We start from the raw sequence: 16,466 nt of genomic DNA, 5'->3' as shown, positions 1-16,466 counted from the left end.
TGTTCATAACTAAAAGAATTCAGTTATTCAATCTATCTCCTCGGCTCTAATCGAACACCTAAATACTAATTTATTCTCCAATTTGTTGAAATATATATATATATATTGAAATACATCAAAAATTGAAGAACTAAAAGCAAAAACAAGTTATCTCGTGAACAAATTATTATGTTTTTTTTAGTCACTAGTAATGTAGAACGCATTCTTCACATGAACTATGTGATTGTTATCATGCAACTTGCAAGCACTAATGCACTATAGCATTAAGTATAACACTCAAGTGTCTCATTTTACGATTGATATTTTCAAGTGTCTCAATTAAAATGAATGTCGTCGTCACAAATAAAGGGGTTGTAAAGTTGAAATACTTGATCATTAGCCGTCTCAATGCCCAAAATATATATTCGACTGTTTGAATGTAAATGTATAAATCCATTTTGTTGAAATGAAAGACACAAAATTTGAATATGTTGACGGGCGATCTATCTGTATCTATAATCTATCTATAAGTGAAACATTTCAAAGCTCTCTGGTTGCTCTCTAAATTCTCTCGAAGATTGCTTTATTTGTCGAAATGAAACACATGATTGTTTTTTTTAGATTATTATCTTTAATAAAAAAGCTACTTGCTTTCAGTGCAAGAAGATCACGAAGGATTTCACCAAGCGGGATTGCTATTAATCATCCTTTTGAATTTATCAAAATTATAAACAGAGTGAACTAATTCTTTATATCGCGTTACTAATCAAAGATTTGATCGAAAACTTTTTCTTAACAAAGTAACCACATTAATACTTGCTATAAAATATGAACATTTGTTGTCAGGCGCATATGCTACTAATTCTACGATCATGGAGGGCTAACAGCTGTATTTTTCTTTAACTTTTCAATATACACATTACACTTTTCTATAAATAAATAAACATTTTTATTAAATTTTACCACCCTAACGGCCAAAAATGCAAACACCACTTAACCGTGAACCAGATAAAAAAAATAAAAAAAATAAAAAATACTTTGAACTATGTTTTCTTTATACCCGGGTTTCTACTACCAGAACCCGTACCCCGTAGGGTACGGATATGGTAAACATTTTAATACCAAAACCCGTAACCGGTACTGAACCTGATTTGTACATGGTAATATTCAAAACCGGGTTTTTCAAATACCAAATCTGTACCCAAAGAATTCCCTAAAAAGTGCACCCCCTTAAAAACCCAACTGTACCTGAAAACAACCCCGAAAATAAGATTTGTTTAATACCTGAAAATAAGGTATTCAAATATATAGTTTTAGTATACCCGGTTCTATACCCCATCAGTATGATTCGTATAATCAATACCCGATTTTCTAATACCCGGTCATAAAGGTGCACAAAAAACCCGAACCTGGAACCGAACCGGAAATAAAAACCCGAAACTGGTCTTTTTATACCCGAACCCGTACCCTACTATACCCGTAGGGTACGGATATAGTATGCATTTCAGTACTAAACCCCGAACCCGGAACCGGACCGGAAATAAAAACCCGAAACCGGTTTTTTTATACCCGGGTTTTGAATACCCGAACCCGTACCCTACCATACCCGTATGGTACATATATAGTATGCATTTCAGTACTAAAACCAAACCTGAACCGAACCCGATTCGTACTCAGTTATACCCGAACCGGTCCCATACCCGGAACCACGTTTTTCCAATACCCAGTTATACCCGAACGCATGTATTAGAAAAACCTTATTTGTGCAAATATGGCCCAAATTTTATCGGGTTCAAAGCCTTTCCAAAAAAAGCCCAGTTGACAACCCTAAAAACACTTCTCGTTCACCTTATAGCACCTCTCTTTCACATTTCTCTTAATTTCGTAATCGCAGGTAGCCGCCACAGGTATCATCATCCACCCCAGTCCTCCATATTAGCAACTTTTTAGTATTTTAATTATTAATAACAATTTCTTACTAGATTTATTATTATTATTAATAACAAATTCATGACTCGTAGAAACAATAAAAATGAGTCGAGCAGCAGCCGGTGCCAAGGGCGGGAAGAAGAAGACAACATCAAGGTTTGTGATCGACTGCGGAAAGCCAGTAGAGGATAAGATCATGGAGATTGCTTCTCTCGAGAAGTTTTTGCAAGAGCGGATTAAGGTTGGTGGTAATTTGGGTGACTCTGTTACCATTACTCGTGACAAGAATAACATCTCTGTTACTGCTGATACTAACTTCTCCAAGAGGTATTATTATTATTATTTGGTTTGATTATATAATAAATTGCATTCTGTTTTGTTGTTGGTTGTTGCTTGTTTTGGTTTATGATTCTGTTAGCTTTAAATTTGCCGAGCTTAATCGAGCTAGTTTTTAAAAGTAACATTGTTTAGGGGGTGTTTGGTATTGCTTATTAACTTATTGAATAGTTATAATAAGTAGTTTTCATAGGCAATGTTGTAAAAGTAGGATTACAAGGCCGAGTACTCGGAGTACTCTCCGAGTACTCGCTACAAGGTATGTCACCGAGGCGAGTTTCTGTAAATCCGCCTAGTTACTAAGAATCGGTCAAATGTGGTCAACCTCAGCCAGAATCACATCTTATCGGTGAACTTGGACTGATTTTGACTAAAAAAAAAATAAAACATAATTGTTATTTCAATAATATTAAAGAACAAATATCATTTTTTTAATTAATGATTAGTAATTTTTAGAATATTTTATATTTAAAAATGTATTTCTTTTATTTATATTGATACTCACCTATTTTGTTATAAATATTAGTAAACTTATGATATTTGACATATATATAATAACCAAATACTAATTTTCTTTATATTTACCATGTCCGAACACTCCGAGTACTCCCTCCAAGGGGGTCGGCCGCCTAGGGACCGCCTAGCGACTTTTACAACATTGTTCATAGGTAATCCCAATTACCCCGTTAATTGAAGAGCTTTAGCTTGAATCAAATCGAGCTAGTTTTTAAAAGCAAGTTTGTTTAATAGAAGTGTTTTAGCTTGACTTGGTAAGTCTAATGCTGCTTAAATGAGCTAGTTTTTAAAACGGGTTTGTTACAAAATTTTCAATGTATTAATAGTTTTATAATTTATAAATAATCATTAGTGTATATAATATAGAATTATGAAAAATAAAAAGTAGCGAATATGTGTTTTGGGTTTTCCAGGGGAACACCCAAGCCAAACTTTGAAGGCATGCGGAGTGCGTTGATCTATAAAACAAAAGAAAGTGGCCGCTCTAAAAAAATATTGTGTATTATGTTATGTTATATACTTGGTTTAAAAAAGCGTTAGGCGAGGCGTTTTGGTTCAAAAATCCGAAGCGCTAGGCGCGAAGTGAGAGCTTTACGTATGTGAGGCGCCCAATTTAAAATTACTAAAAATTAATTATACATGACATATTTTACTTGAAAATCAATCATAAAGATAAAACATATTTGTAAAACTAAACATGAATACTTAATACGTAGGTGAAACATTATAAAAGCATATTTAGAAGTTGCAAAACACTTAAATTGAGTAAAAAGTAAAAGGTATAGTAACAAGTAATAATGAAGAAAAATACCTCTTAAGTCATAAACATATGTGTAATAATTAGGTGAGTTTGAACTGATTTAAAAGATGGTAGTGATAACTGAGGAGAAGATAAACTTGAAACGTCTAGAAGGTTGATATTTGGAGAAGATAAACTTTGAATATGAATATAAAGAGTGGTTCGTTTACACCCCTTGTCATTTACAAACATTTTTTGCTTAAAGATGTAAGATATATGTTTAAATCTAAATTGGTAGAATGTGCTTAGATTACTAAGTATATTAGATTTAATTGTTAGTTCATTTACAAACAATCTTGAGTTTTTAATAGATGGTGATGATGTTGAAGTTTCAGTGTAGTGTGTAAAAAACAATATAATTTGATATATATAAATTGTTGGATATTGAACCTAAGTATGTAATAAAGATTCTCATTTTGATAAGGTAAATAATCTTTTAGTTTTTTGTTATAGGTACTTGAAGTACTTGACAAAGAAGTACTTGAAGAAGCACAACGTGCGTGACTGGCTTCGTGTGATCGCATCCAACAAAGACCGCAATGTTTATGAGCTAAGATACTTCAACATTGCTGAGAACGAGGGCGAGGAGGAAGATTAAGCAAGGTGTTTCTTTTTGTAGGGTTTTTTTTTACATGTGATTCTTGAACTTATATTGGTTTTGATTTTGCTTCAGATTTTAAAGATACTGTTTGCAGTAAAATTTATGGTCTATGTGCTTTTCTAAACTTGTCTTGTTACACCATCTCATTGATTCTTAAGGTTTCGAATTGGGTTAACGGATTCATGAATATCAAGTTTATGTGTTAAATTTGTGCACTCAAACCTGATCTTAAATTTATGGTTGACATGAACATGACTCCTTTATAATGATTAACGGGAATAAAAAAAAATTGACCGCCTTTTAAATGTGAACGGCTTGTCGATTTTAATATATAATGTATTGATAAAATCCGTCGAAATAAGCTTTTGAAGTTTTAACCTGCCGACTTAATTAGCTAATCTTGCTCTCGGGTTTCACTTAAAACCAACCTGGATTTGTTTATGTTAACTTTTGACTAAAAAGTGTTCCCCGTAAATGTTTTGTACCAAACTGATTTTTCACCTCTGCAATGTCGAATATTTCAAAATCACATATGCTCAATTTAAGCAAAGGTGTTTAATTTACTTGCCAATCATTGCATATTTTGCAAGAGCGCTTCAACGATCAAGAAAATGTGTATGCAAAAGAGTGCTTCAACGATCAAGAAAATGTGTACGCAAAAGAGCGCTTTCACTTCTCGCATTTCATTGGTTGAGAGATCAATACGCATATACGAAGAAACTCTGAGATGGACTAATAGCTAATGTTACAAACCTGAGCTTAGTTTGATCTAAGCTCGTTTATTATTTATATATTTAGTTAAATCTAATCAGTACATAATTATAATACTTAAATAAATCATAACTTAAATTTTTAGCAGTATTGCTGCAATAATTATCAAACTAAGTTTATTCAATGGCCTTTATACTTAACAACCTAATAAATACATACAAAACAAACAAAATACAGCTGCATAGGGTCTTTTAACATCAAAGGTGATGTAACACATTTGCATGAAAATGAATGAATTTTCTGGCGACCGATCACCAAAAAAGAATTTGACACGGTCTCAACTTTCAAGCTGTGACCGGAGCCTTATTATGTTGTTTCGACGAACTGTATTTCCTCGTGACGAATCTGCATTTTCCAATACAATATAGAAATAAGATACGGTTTAATCTTTCACTGTAAGGGCAAACTTGTAACTTTGAATCGAACGTAAAAAACAATTAACACAACTTGCCTGAAGAAATCCCTCCATAGAAGCTCATACATCAACCAATTCATCCCGGAATCATCACCATCTTTCCCATTTGAGCTAGCGGAAATTGTTCTATATATTTAACACTTTTTGTCAATACAAAAACAATAATATATGTGGGGGCCACCCAAGTATTCAACTTTATGCATTATCATCATTCATATATTGAAACTACTTTATAGGCCACAAAAATATATATCTAGTTTTATGTATTACAATCCATGCCAAAAAATACGTCTGATAATGAAAATGTCAAAGAAAAACTGAAGGCCTTTTTGTAGTTCCGGAATATTATAAAACCCAGGGGTGTAAATGAGATAAGCTCGCTCAAAGCAAGCCAAGCTTAAACAAGCTTGAGCCTTAAAGGAAGCTTGTTTAATAAACAAGCATGAGCCCGAGCTTTACTTATCAAGCTCGAGCTGTGGCTCACGAGCGTAAAACAGCCTATTATAATACAACTTTTATTTGGTATATTTAACATGAATTCATATGATAACTATAATAATTATAATATATAAAAAAATGTGATAAAATTAACTAAATAATACACATTATGTTATATGTAAAATGTTTAATTATAAATATATAGAGTAAAATAAATTAAAATGTATATAAATTATTTATTAAATAATAAACGAGGCGAGCTTGAGCTCGAGCTTGAAATAACCACTCACCAGCCGAGCTCATGCTCGGTTTAATAAAACCATATAAATACTTGGTTGACTTATAAAGTAGTTTCAGAATACTTGGGTGGCGTTGGCATGCATTATATATTATGTGTATATTAACAATACATAAAAAAAGAATTGGACAATACCTAGAAGTGGATTTTTTCAATTCATCAAACACGGCACGAGGTGAAACACACCCCATTGCAAGCCATGGGGAGATTTTACAAGAAAAATTTGCACCATAAATGCTATCGTTATTTCCATCTTTGGTTTCTTTTGGAGGTTGTCCTTGGAATTCAGTAGCAAATCTTTTAAGTCTGTTTAGTGCTTCGGTTTCACCCCCAATAAGAGTACTTTTGTTAACCGGTTTGACCTACATAAAAGTCAATAATATTAACACAATGAATGACTTTTGGGTCCCATATCGACATTAATTAAGACGCGTATTTTTGAACCTATTTGGATGTTTTTAAAGTAATGTTTGTTACTTGAAGAATCATAATCAGACATTATAAACCAGTATGACTTACATAATAGTCAACAATATTAACACAGTTCAAAATCACAAAATATATCGCTTTCAGGCCGATCATAATCCTAGGTACAAACAAAAACAAAACAATATCGTGACTTTAAGAATCATAATTTTAAATGATTAAAACTATATTTAAAAAAATGGTTTGACTTGTGCAAAAGTCAATGATATAATCACAATAAACACAATTTCAGCCCACCATCGGTTTAAATCAAGACCCAAATATTCAGTGTCTAATAAAGTCAGGCAATTTATACTTTTTGAAGTAATTATTGCAAACTAAAAAATTGAAAAAATCATATAAGCAGTCAATTAGAGAGCACAATAGCTCAAAATCTTCATAAAAACTAACTTGAAAACAACACTTTTAGTTTCAAACACTTGAATAAAACAAACATAATTAGCCCGACCCACACTATACCAAACCTTCACCACAAATTCAGACAATCATAAATAATTACACATATATATAACTAGATGTTCTTTAAACACAGAAGTCAAATGCCTATATGTTTACACCTCATATTTGTACCAAAGTAGACTATTAAAAAAATAATCTAGATTTGTTTGTAGCCCTAATCTATGCAGTCAATCTCGGTGGTATATAGGTGGTATCTCGGTTATCGGTCCTCATGTGAAATATCGGTCAGAATATCGGTACCGATAATATTGGCAATATTTTACCGATATTCCCGATGTCAGTGTTTAAGTCTTAATTTTCAACTTTTAGGTTTAGTGTTGGTGGTTTGAGTCTTAATAAGTTCCTACTTGCTATAATTGTTAGTGTTTTGCAACTTGCAAAAGGATAATTTGTTAATAGTAAGAGAGTATACTGAATTGTTAGTGTTAAAGTGCTACATATATAAATTTTGCATGATATTAAAATTACCGATATCCCACCGATATCTCACCACGATAACCGAATCTCAAATATCGGTCCTTGACCGATATCTGATATTTTTCCGCATTAACTGCTTAGGCCCTAATCTCAACAAACTTGTTCATAATCGGTCATTCGGTCAACTATTGATCAACAGCATTATGTACACACGTTTAAACCAAGATCAACAAAAGCCAACATTTTGAAACCATACCCGAGTCATATCACTCACAGGATCAAGACCCAAATCAGCCAAAGACGGAATCTCACCGGGGTCCACATTCCCGCCAGCCGGTAACCCCTTCAACCGATCAACAACCTCAACAACACTCCTCACTTTAACCCCCTTAACTTTCTCCCTAAACCCACCGTAATCCATCGGTATATCCTCCAACTTAAACGGCAAATCATCAACATGATACAATGTACTCCCCCAATAACACTTAACCTCCACACCTTCAACTTTCAACACACTTTCAATCTTTTGTTCTCCTTTAACCTCATCATTACTCACCTCTCTATGCATATACACCCCATCAGCCTTAACCTCCTTAACTAATTCAACCAACACAGTTTCGGGTTTTCCGACCCGAACAATAAGATCAGACCCTCTAGCCTGCAAATTCCTTCTCAAATCCTTAACCGACTCGATTAAAAACCCTAATTTTGAATTCCTACACTCACTAACATCGAAACAATAAACCGGTAACACCGAAATGGATTCGTTGTTAGCCGATATCAACGACTCGTTGTCGTTAACCCGTAAATCGCTACGGAACAAGACAACCGAGGCGCGGCGAAGAGCCGCAGCATTCGATGGGTCAGTGGGGAGGTTAGGGGTTATGGGTAATGGGTTTAAAAGAGGGGTTTTGGAGGTAATTGATTTGGGTATTGATTTTGAGGGTTTGGAGATTGAATGTGTGATTGAAAGGTTGAAAATTGATGTGATTTGAGTTGGGAGTTTGATAAATGTGGGGAGTTTGGGGGTGTTTGGTGATAGTGTTGGTGGTGGGATGAAATGAATGGGTAGGTGTTTAGGGAGTGAGAGTGTGATGGATGTGAATGGGATGATTTGGGTTTGTTGGTCTTGGGGTTGGGTATCTGGGTTTTGTGAATCTTGGGGTTTGGAAGCCATTGGTGTGGGGAGCGGTGGATGATGATGGTGATGGTGATGGTGATGGTGATGGTATCTAAATTTGAAGGATTTGATAGATCTTGTGTGGGCTGGCAGTTTGGTTTGTAGTGAGTTCGGTGGGATAGTGAAGGTGGTAGGTGATAGGAACTAGAAGAAGTGTACAAAATTTTTATATATTTTTTTTATATAAAAAGTATACTCACATGTTCTTACTATTAGACTATGCGTATTGATCAATAAATAAGGGAGAAAAGAGGTGAAAAAAAGGTGGAACACCGCCCCAGGTGATATTAGGGTAATCTGGGGGAACTAGTTTTTATCGCATGTTGTTGTTATAATACTATTATAATAGGTTGTGTGTGTAATATATACATATGAGGCTGCAACACCATTATACCTCTAAATCAAAAACCTACTCTTTGCTGATTAGGCGCCACATGACGCAAATCGACTCATTTTTTAGTTTTTTCACTACAAATATCTTAAGAGCATTCCCAACCTATCCTCCATCCTTATCTATATAATTACACTAAAAAACAGTACATTTTTCTCTCATGTTTAATTAAATAATATTTTTTTATACTTTTATCTTTAGAGTTTTATTTCTCCTCTACTCACAAACAATTCAACAAATATTAAAAAATAAACATGAACAAACAAATTTTCCTCAAATTTATAGAAAATCACTATATTTTCTCTTTACGCCTTATAATTGACACTCAAATCTCACTCTATAATTTACAGACTCCCCTCATATAATTTTAAGGGATAAGATGAGAATGTTCTAACCATATAAAAATTTGTTATATAATAAGTTTTTCTAAATAGGGGAGAATTTATGTTATATTCTGTTGTAGCAGGTTCACGAGAAAGCAAATGAAGTTGAAATTACATGAGTTTGATTAAGGTATTTTAGGAGTATACTTGTTATCTTAAGTTCTTAACTCATAGAAGCTATTTCACCTTGATGTCCTCAATCATCTTATGAATGAAAATTATATGAGTAATAATCCATAGAAAACATATACTATATGAGCGACTAGATAACTATGAGAACAACATGTGAAAGTCGATCATATTAAGTCGAAGGTAGAAAGAGAGACAATTAAGATAATTGTTTTTATGCGTGACACAATAATAAATGATTATATGGTTATCGTAGTTCTCTATTTTAGTTGAGTTTTTAGAGAACACAATATCAAAATTCACAAATTAAACAATTGTGATTAAAATAATAGTTGCATACTTACATGACAAAAACTAAGGGCGTTAAATATAAAGTGTAGGCGTTTTCTTAGTTTGGGTGTTCTTTTTTTTAATAGTTTGGCGGTTGGCATGGCAAGAGTCTTGCTTGGCCTGCTTTGGTGGTTATTATAAAAAAACTTATTAGTCGTTTAAAAGAGAAGAAAATCTATGGTGGATGAATAAATGTATAAAGTCTTGTTAAAGTCTAACACATGAATCAATGGTTCATGTGCTTTAACAAACATAAACCAACGAACATAAATGAACATAAACAAACAAATGCTCACAAACATAAATGAACGAAGACATACGCTCATGTTTGGTTGTTTAACTAAATGAACAAAATGTTTTATTCATATTCGTTTGTGAAAACTAAACACGCGAAGGTTGAACATTTAAAGCACTGCAATGAATCCGCGCGATGTATATTAACAATGTTCATCACTATGCAATAAAAACGAAAAACTGATACTACAGATATCCATGCCATAATTACCTCAACGAATATATGAAAGACAAAAATCGGATTATGATGTATATCACCATTCTTATTATTGATTAGAAGAAAAATGTGGAACAGTTTTGTTATCTACATAAAAATAGAATACCAATTACTAAAATGATCTAAAGCTATAAAACTGATTGGTTGCATTGATCATTGATGCATCCAAACTATTTTTTTGCTTCGAAAAAGAGTCTTTTTTCGTATATATTTTATAAGAAAACTATAGATTATTGCAGTACCTGTTAAGAAAATTTAAAGCTGCAATCGTTTGAAGGGCGGCGGTGGTCTCGTGACATTCATAACATCATGTGCAGTTGCCTTCAAATTTTTTTAACAAAAGGATCAAATATATATGTTACACATCTTACTGATCTAAAAATAATCATAAATGTAGTTATTACCTCAAAGTAGGAATTAAAGTTTAAACGCAAAAGGAATCGCCTAAGAAATGGGGCTCGCTGACTACCAGCGAGCCTGCTGCTTCGCAATATCGTATATAAGGAATTTGATTTCTTGTTATAATCCTGTATATAAGGAATTTGATTTCTTGTTATAATAACAAGAAATTACCAGTTTACTTATGAATGGGCGATGCAAGTTATGTTTTTTATATCATAAACGGGGTCAAAAGTATAATTTTTTTATAAAAAAAGAAACAAGCTAAAAAGGAAGCGGGTCAAATAAACCGAAACAAATTATAAATACGGCCTTCGCTTCAGTTTTAAACCGAAATTGAATTGGTAATTCGGTTTTGGGTTTCACAAAATCTAAATTTCAGCTACAGTAACCGAAAATAAACCGAATGGCAAATAATGGTTTTTTAAGTTTTGCCATTGGGCCCGATCCAGTTGCTATATTTAAGCTTTAGCCCAACACAATTCAATAACAAATAATGGTAAACCAATATTAGAAAGTTTATAAAAGACAGGATTACAAATTTTGTCCTTTAAACATATGCAATTTATGGATCAGGTCCTTTAAAAAGTTTATTTCAGGCGGTGTCCTTTACATAACATGTTTGTTTGATTTTCGTCCTTTTGACTAACTGGCATCCAAAAACTCCGTTAAGTCTTGGCATGTGAGGGCATTTAAGTCTTTTACGCATTCTATTTAAGTATATATAATTAAAAAATAAATTAAATATATTATTAGAAAAAGAAACTAAATAAAATATGTTAAACAAAAACCCCGTTAAGTCTTGGCATGTTTGGATTTAATTAAGTTTTTGGATGACAGTTAGTGTAAATAACAAAAAGCGAATGCATTTTGCATATAAAGGACACCGCCCGCAAATAAACTTTTTAAAGGCCCTGCTCATTTAAAGGACAAAATTTGTAAATCTGTCTTTATATAAAGTTAGAGAAAATTGCATAAGTGGTCCCTATGGTTTGACCATATAGCAAGTTTGGTCCCCAGATTTAAATAACTACAAACTTATTCCAATCATTTGTAAGAAGAATGCGCGTGTTTCCCCACTGTTAACCCAAGTTAGTTTTTAACAAAAAAGTCGAAATAAGTTAGAGAAAATTACATAAGTGGTCTCTATGGTTTGACCATATAGCAAGTTTGGTCCCCAGATTTAAATAACTGCAAACTTAGTCCAATCATTTGTAAGAAGAATGCACGCTTTTCCCCACCGTTAACCCAAGTTAATTTTTAACGAAAAAGTTGAAATAAGTTAGAGAAAATTACATAAGTGGTTCTTATGGTTTGAACATATAGCAAGTTTGGTCCCCAGATTTAAATAACTGCAAACTTAGTCCAATCATTTGTAAGAAGAATGCGCATTTTTCCCCACCGTTAACCCAAGTTAGTTTTTAACGAAAAAGTCGAAATAGTTTTAAGTACCTCAGCTATTTGCTCCAGCTCTTCAATGCTTACATCATCTTCTTGTTTTTCAATCTTCCAACAAAACTGCAAGCAAAGTTTCATGATTCCATCCAATATCCTTGATACCGAACCAATGTCCAAAAAAGATTGTGAAATCAAAGCCGACAGATATCTGCACGAACCGACATTTTAGCACTTCATCGATGAAGGCAACGAACTAAATGATTTACTCACGCTTGATGAAAGGACACCAACTCGGTGAAATCACGTGACTCCTTTATGTGAGACTGCAATGTGTTCCATTGAGATTCAATCACATCCACTTGTATATAAAACTGAAGATTCCGTATCAAAAACACCATGTGTTCTCTAACGTGCCACATTGGTCTAAGGTGGTGTTGTTTCTGTTGAGACATTTTGGTGGTTTCGCTGTTATTGTGACGTTTGACAAACTCTAAGTGACTTTGTTGCATTACGGATTCCCATGATTTCTCCAACTCCATTTGTGTCCGTTTCAACCGGAGTAGATATTGAAATATTCTTCGGTACCTAAAGCATACAAGCTTATAAACAGGCTAGTTCACAAACCATAAATGTTTAGATATTTTCCCGTTAAAATTAAGGAAAATAATCAAAATGGCCATCTTGACCAATGAGATTGGCAAAATAGCCATCCTAATCAACTGGTGTTTGACAAGTGTCCCTTGGTGCAGTAGGGTGTGCCATGTGGAAGCTTCTGGTTGGCTGAAACAATTTCTTAACTAAAAGCAAAAAAAAAAACTATTTTGTCAAACTCATCGGTCAAAATGGCAATTTCGGTGATTTGCATAAAATTAATGGAAAATGTATGTCACACAGAGTATTGCAAAGGGTAGCAAGCCACCCGAGCGTATTATTTTGCCATTTTGTGACCAGTGTTCAGGTAAAATGACTATTACACCCATGGTTTTAACTCTAAATAACAAAATTACCTAGTGAAAAGTTACACAGAAGTTGTAAAATAGTCATTTGACACTGAATTTAATCAAAAACAAAAGTAAAATTTTACTTGGTAAGCCTGTTCCAAACAAAAGTCAAAACCTGTGTAAACGAAAAGTAAAATAACTGGAAGGTGTAGATATTAAAGTCAACAATACCTTGTGAGAACCTCTTCAGTAAAAAACAGCTGTAAGGGCCAGTCAACTTTATATTCAAGGGAAATACCATCCCAGCCATCCAATGAGGCATCAGATAAGGCACCGAGACCTCCATCGCCAAAATCAGTTGACTTTTGAAAATCTACTTGGTTTGACCTGATGTTGACCCTGAAAGCAAGCACTAATTATTACCAAAGTTAAAAAATAATTTGACTGCACACAACATACAAACAACCGATTTGTAACAAACATAGGATTTTACCGCAATGACACTTTTGACAAATATTTATCATCAGTGATGGTCTTGGTTATGGCCTGCATTAGAAGTATGACATCATGTGGAGGTATCTAATGTCATAACAACCATACAAAATGACAATAATAACCCTGGTATGGTAATAAACTACCGTCCGAAATGGAACCATAAGATCAGCTTCAGCAGTTGACTGTCGAGGTGGTAAACGCATCAACTCACGACTCTCCTCAAGAAAGCTCTGAAATTAAATTGAAGTTCCATTAGAAAATTAAATGGGTACAAAAGTAATTTGCCAATCAGGCTCATGATGATATTACAAAACAGTATATACTGAAAGAAATACGTTTGTAAATTAGCAATAAACTATTACCTGGAAGAAATCACCTTTTGCTAGAAGAAAATAATCTTTAATGGCCCTTAAATGGCCATCTAAATCAGCACGAACAACTACAAGCTACATATATGGACAAAAAAATTAAGTATTTATTGAATGAAATGAAAGTTTAAATATGTATAAAAGCATGCCGCCACTCTACCTGCCAAAGATGGCTGGCTGCAATAGTTCTGATTGAACCGATGGCCTCCTCAAATGATCTTTTGTGGAACTCAGATGATTCCTGTCAAAATGATACAATATTATGTTACAGTTTTAAAAACTAAAATATTTTTTTTCTATTAGCCAATAACCAAATGAGTGCACTATAGACCAAAACTATTTAAAACCAAAACTATTCATGTCAAAATGATACAATATTATGTTACAAATTCATCTTTAAACCAAAACTATTTAACCAAGAAAATAGAAGTATATGCAAGTGCTTAGCAATAATAAGGTAATGCTGATAAATTTATATAAATAAAACCTGCAAAGATGTAAGCCTTGATTCGATCTTATCAGCTTCTGATTGTGGCAGTAACTCATCTCCTGTTAATGATGTATTTAACAATGGTTCCTTCCTCAAAGATTCCTTATATGTTTGTGGCCCTGTTTGCTGATGAGTCAGCACATCCACAGATCGGAAGGAGGAACTTGGATTACGAAAAACCCTGATTGCTTTTCCAGAAAATAGAACAGATTCTGCCACCGACGCTGGAATGTATTCTGGCAACATTTCCTGAAACAAATTGTAGGAAATCGAAAAGTTAAAATTTAGTTCGAAATTAAATCGATTTCAGTAATTATGCATACAAACTATAGCTTACCTTTGAGATACTGAATCCCATGTACCAATCATTCAAAGATTGATCACTGTTACAAAGTAGAAAGTAAAAACATTAAACCATCATCCACTTGCAGGCTAAAGAATCAATGTGAAGCAGTTACTTACCTGCTGATGAAAAATTCTCCGTATTGATCATGAAGAATCCCATATACCATCCAACATGAAAGTTGATTATACATGACTTGATGTCCATGCCAAAGAAGTCTACATTCATAATATAACAAAATAAAGTTGGTTCAGACCATAGTTATTAAATGCGACAGGCGCACACAAGGCGAGCATGCCTCTCCTAGGCTATAGGAGCTAGGCGCAAAAAAAGTGTGGCCTGAGACAAAAAATGAGCACTTAAATAAAAAAATTCACAAACAAAATTTATAATGGCAAACAATACTTTATTCAAATACCAAAACAATTCAAAAGCATAATTCTCAACCATAGTTTCCAAATTCATATGAAAATCAAAATAACCAAATTGTTCATACTCAAAAGCAAAAAAAATCCATAAAGTAATAAATATAAAAACAAAAGCAAAAAAAAGTAATAACCTCATGATCTAAAACAAAAATTAAAACAAAACAGAATATTAATAAGCTCATAATCTAAAACAATATATATATATATATTGCTAACCTGTTTTCTTCTGGTAGCAGCTGGTAGGCTGTTTGATATGTGATAATAAAGGTTAATGCGTTCATTATATAGATAGAGATTAACTGTTAATTATGTTAATCCCATAAATATTTGGTAAGTTGTTCAAGTTTTTATCACATAAAATCAAAGTAAATAAAAAAAATCAAAAAAATATGCACATGCCGCTTTTACTCCTAAAATGTGGACTTTAGTCAACCAAGGCGGTTGACTATCGCCTCGCCCTGAAATCTCGCCTAGGCTCAGGGACGCACCGTTTTTAATAACTATGGTTCAGACATTTTCTAGTTAGTTAAATTCTTCTTGCACATTGAGATTTGAAACAGCATATACAAAAACTACACCTCTTAATACATGTCTGCAGCTCCGGGACCCCACAGTGGGATCGTTTATAAAGAAGATTAAGAAGTCTCCCGCCAAAGATACCGTCACGCTCAATCTCCAGAATTAACTCATAAAGAGGTTGAAAGAAAAGAAGAAACTACAATAACCGGTCACCAATGAGAACTTAAAGAAAACAAAAATAAAAATAAAAAATAAACAAGTTTACCTTATTCAGGCCTTGAGTAACTGTAGCCAAGATTGGTAAAGAATCTGCCATCAACTTCTGTTCAATATGCAAAACAGCAGATCTGTAAATGGAAAGAAATTCTACTATGCCATTTGCAATAGCCCTCCTGTAAACACTTTGATTGCCAACAGTCTCTTTCAATGACTCAGAAGTTTGTGATAATGGAGACTCGTTCCTTGATCCTATCCAGGTTAAGTTGCGGGACTTTGTTGCAAATCTATCGAGTTCACGATAGTAGAACCCTAATTTAATTATATTCTCAATGATACTCCTGCATCTCATCAGCAACACCACATAATAATCTAACAGTAAGATTCAATATAAAACTACAGGTTATTAATATAATAGAAATTGCTTTAAATTCAGCAGATGATACACAAATTCTTCTATGTCATCATTAGTAATCCATTGATCATCGCTAATCTAGTAGC

General features: G+C 33.4%; 3 protein-coding genes across 3 annotated transcripts; 1 reads left to right on the top strand and 2 right to left on the bottom strand.

Annotated features, from left to right (window-relative positions):
* The first annotated feature begins 2,004 nt into the window (after positions 1-2,004).
* On the top strand, positions 2,005-4,284 carry LOC143610019 (large ribosomal subunit protein eL22z-like). Its single transcript, XM_077084616.1, has 2 exons — positions 2,005-2,235; positions 4,013-4,284. Exons 1-2 carry the CDS (start codon positions 2,012-2,014, stop codon positions 4,155-4,157), a joined length of 369 nt encoding a protein of 122 aa, XP_076940731.1. The 5' UTR covers positions 2,005-2,011; the 3' UTR covers positions 4,158-4,284.
* An 803-nt stretch (positions 4,285-5,087) lies between these two features.
* On the bottom strand, positions 5,088-8,648 carry LOC143610022 (blue-light photoreceptor PHR2-like). Its single transcript, XM_077084618.1, has 4 exons — positions 7,701-8,648; positions 6,218-6,444; positions 5,383-5,472; positions 5,088-5,276 (listed from the first exon to the last, which is right to left on the bottom strand). Exons 1-4 carry the CDS (start codon positions 8,619-8,621, stop codon positions 5,216-5,218), a joined length of 1,299 nt encoding a protein of 432 aa, XP_076940733.1. The 5' UTR covers positions 8,622-8,648; the 3' UTR covers positions 5,088-5,215.
* Positions 8,649-10,623: 1,975 nt separating this feature from the next.
* On the bottom strand, positions 10,624-16,466 carry LOC143610013 (gamma-tubulin complex component 4 homolog). The gene is made up of 14 exons (XM_077084614.1): positions 16,015-16,466; positions 15,809-15,945; positions 14,922-15,020; positions 14,797-14,842; positions 14,457-14,708; positions 14,130-14,210; positions 13,964-14,047; positions 13,745-13,831; positions 13,600-13,652; positions 13,338-13,505; positions 12,436-12,750; positions 12,220-12,373; positions 10,773-10,895; positions 10,624-10,689 (listed from the first exon to the last, which is right to left on the bottom strand). Exons 1-14 carry the CDS (start codon positions 16,315-16,317, stop codon positions 10,624-10,626), a joined length of 1,968 nt encoding a protein of 655 aa, XP_076940729.1. The 5' UTR covers positions 16,318-16,466.

Source organism: Bidens hawaiensis, unplaced genomic scaffold (genome assembly GCF_021521415.1).
Source record: "Bidens hawaiensis isolate Kalapana, Puna unplaced genomic scaffold, B.hawaiensis_p1.1 tig00023535_1, whole genome shotgun sequence".
NCBI lineage: Eukaryota > Viridiplantae > Streptophyta > Magnoliopsida > Asterales > Asteraceae > Bidens > Bidens hawaiensis.
The sequence above is the reverse complement of the archived record's forward strand: the minus strand, read 5'-3'. Positions and strand labels throughout refer to the sequence as shown.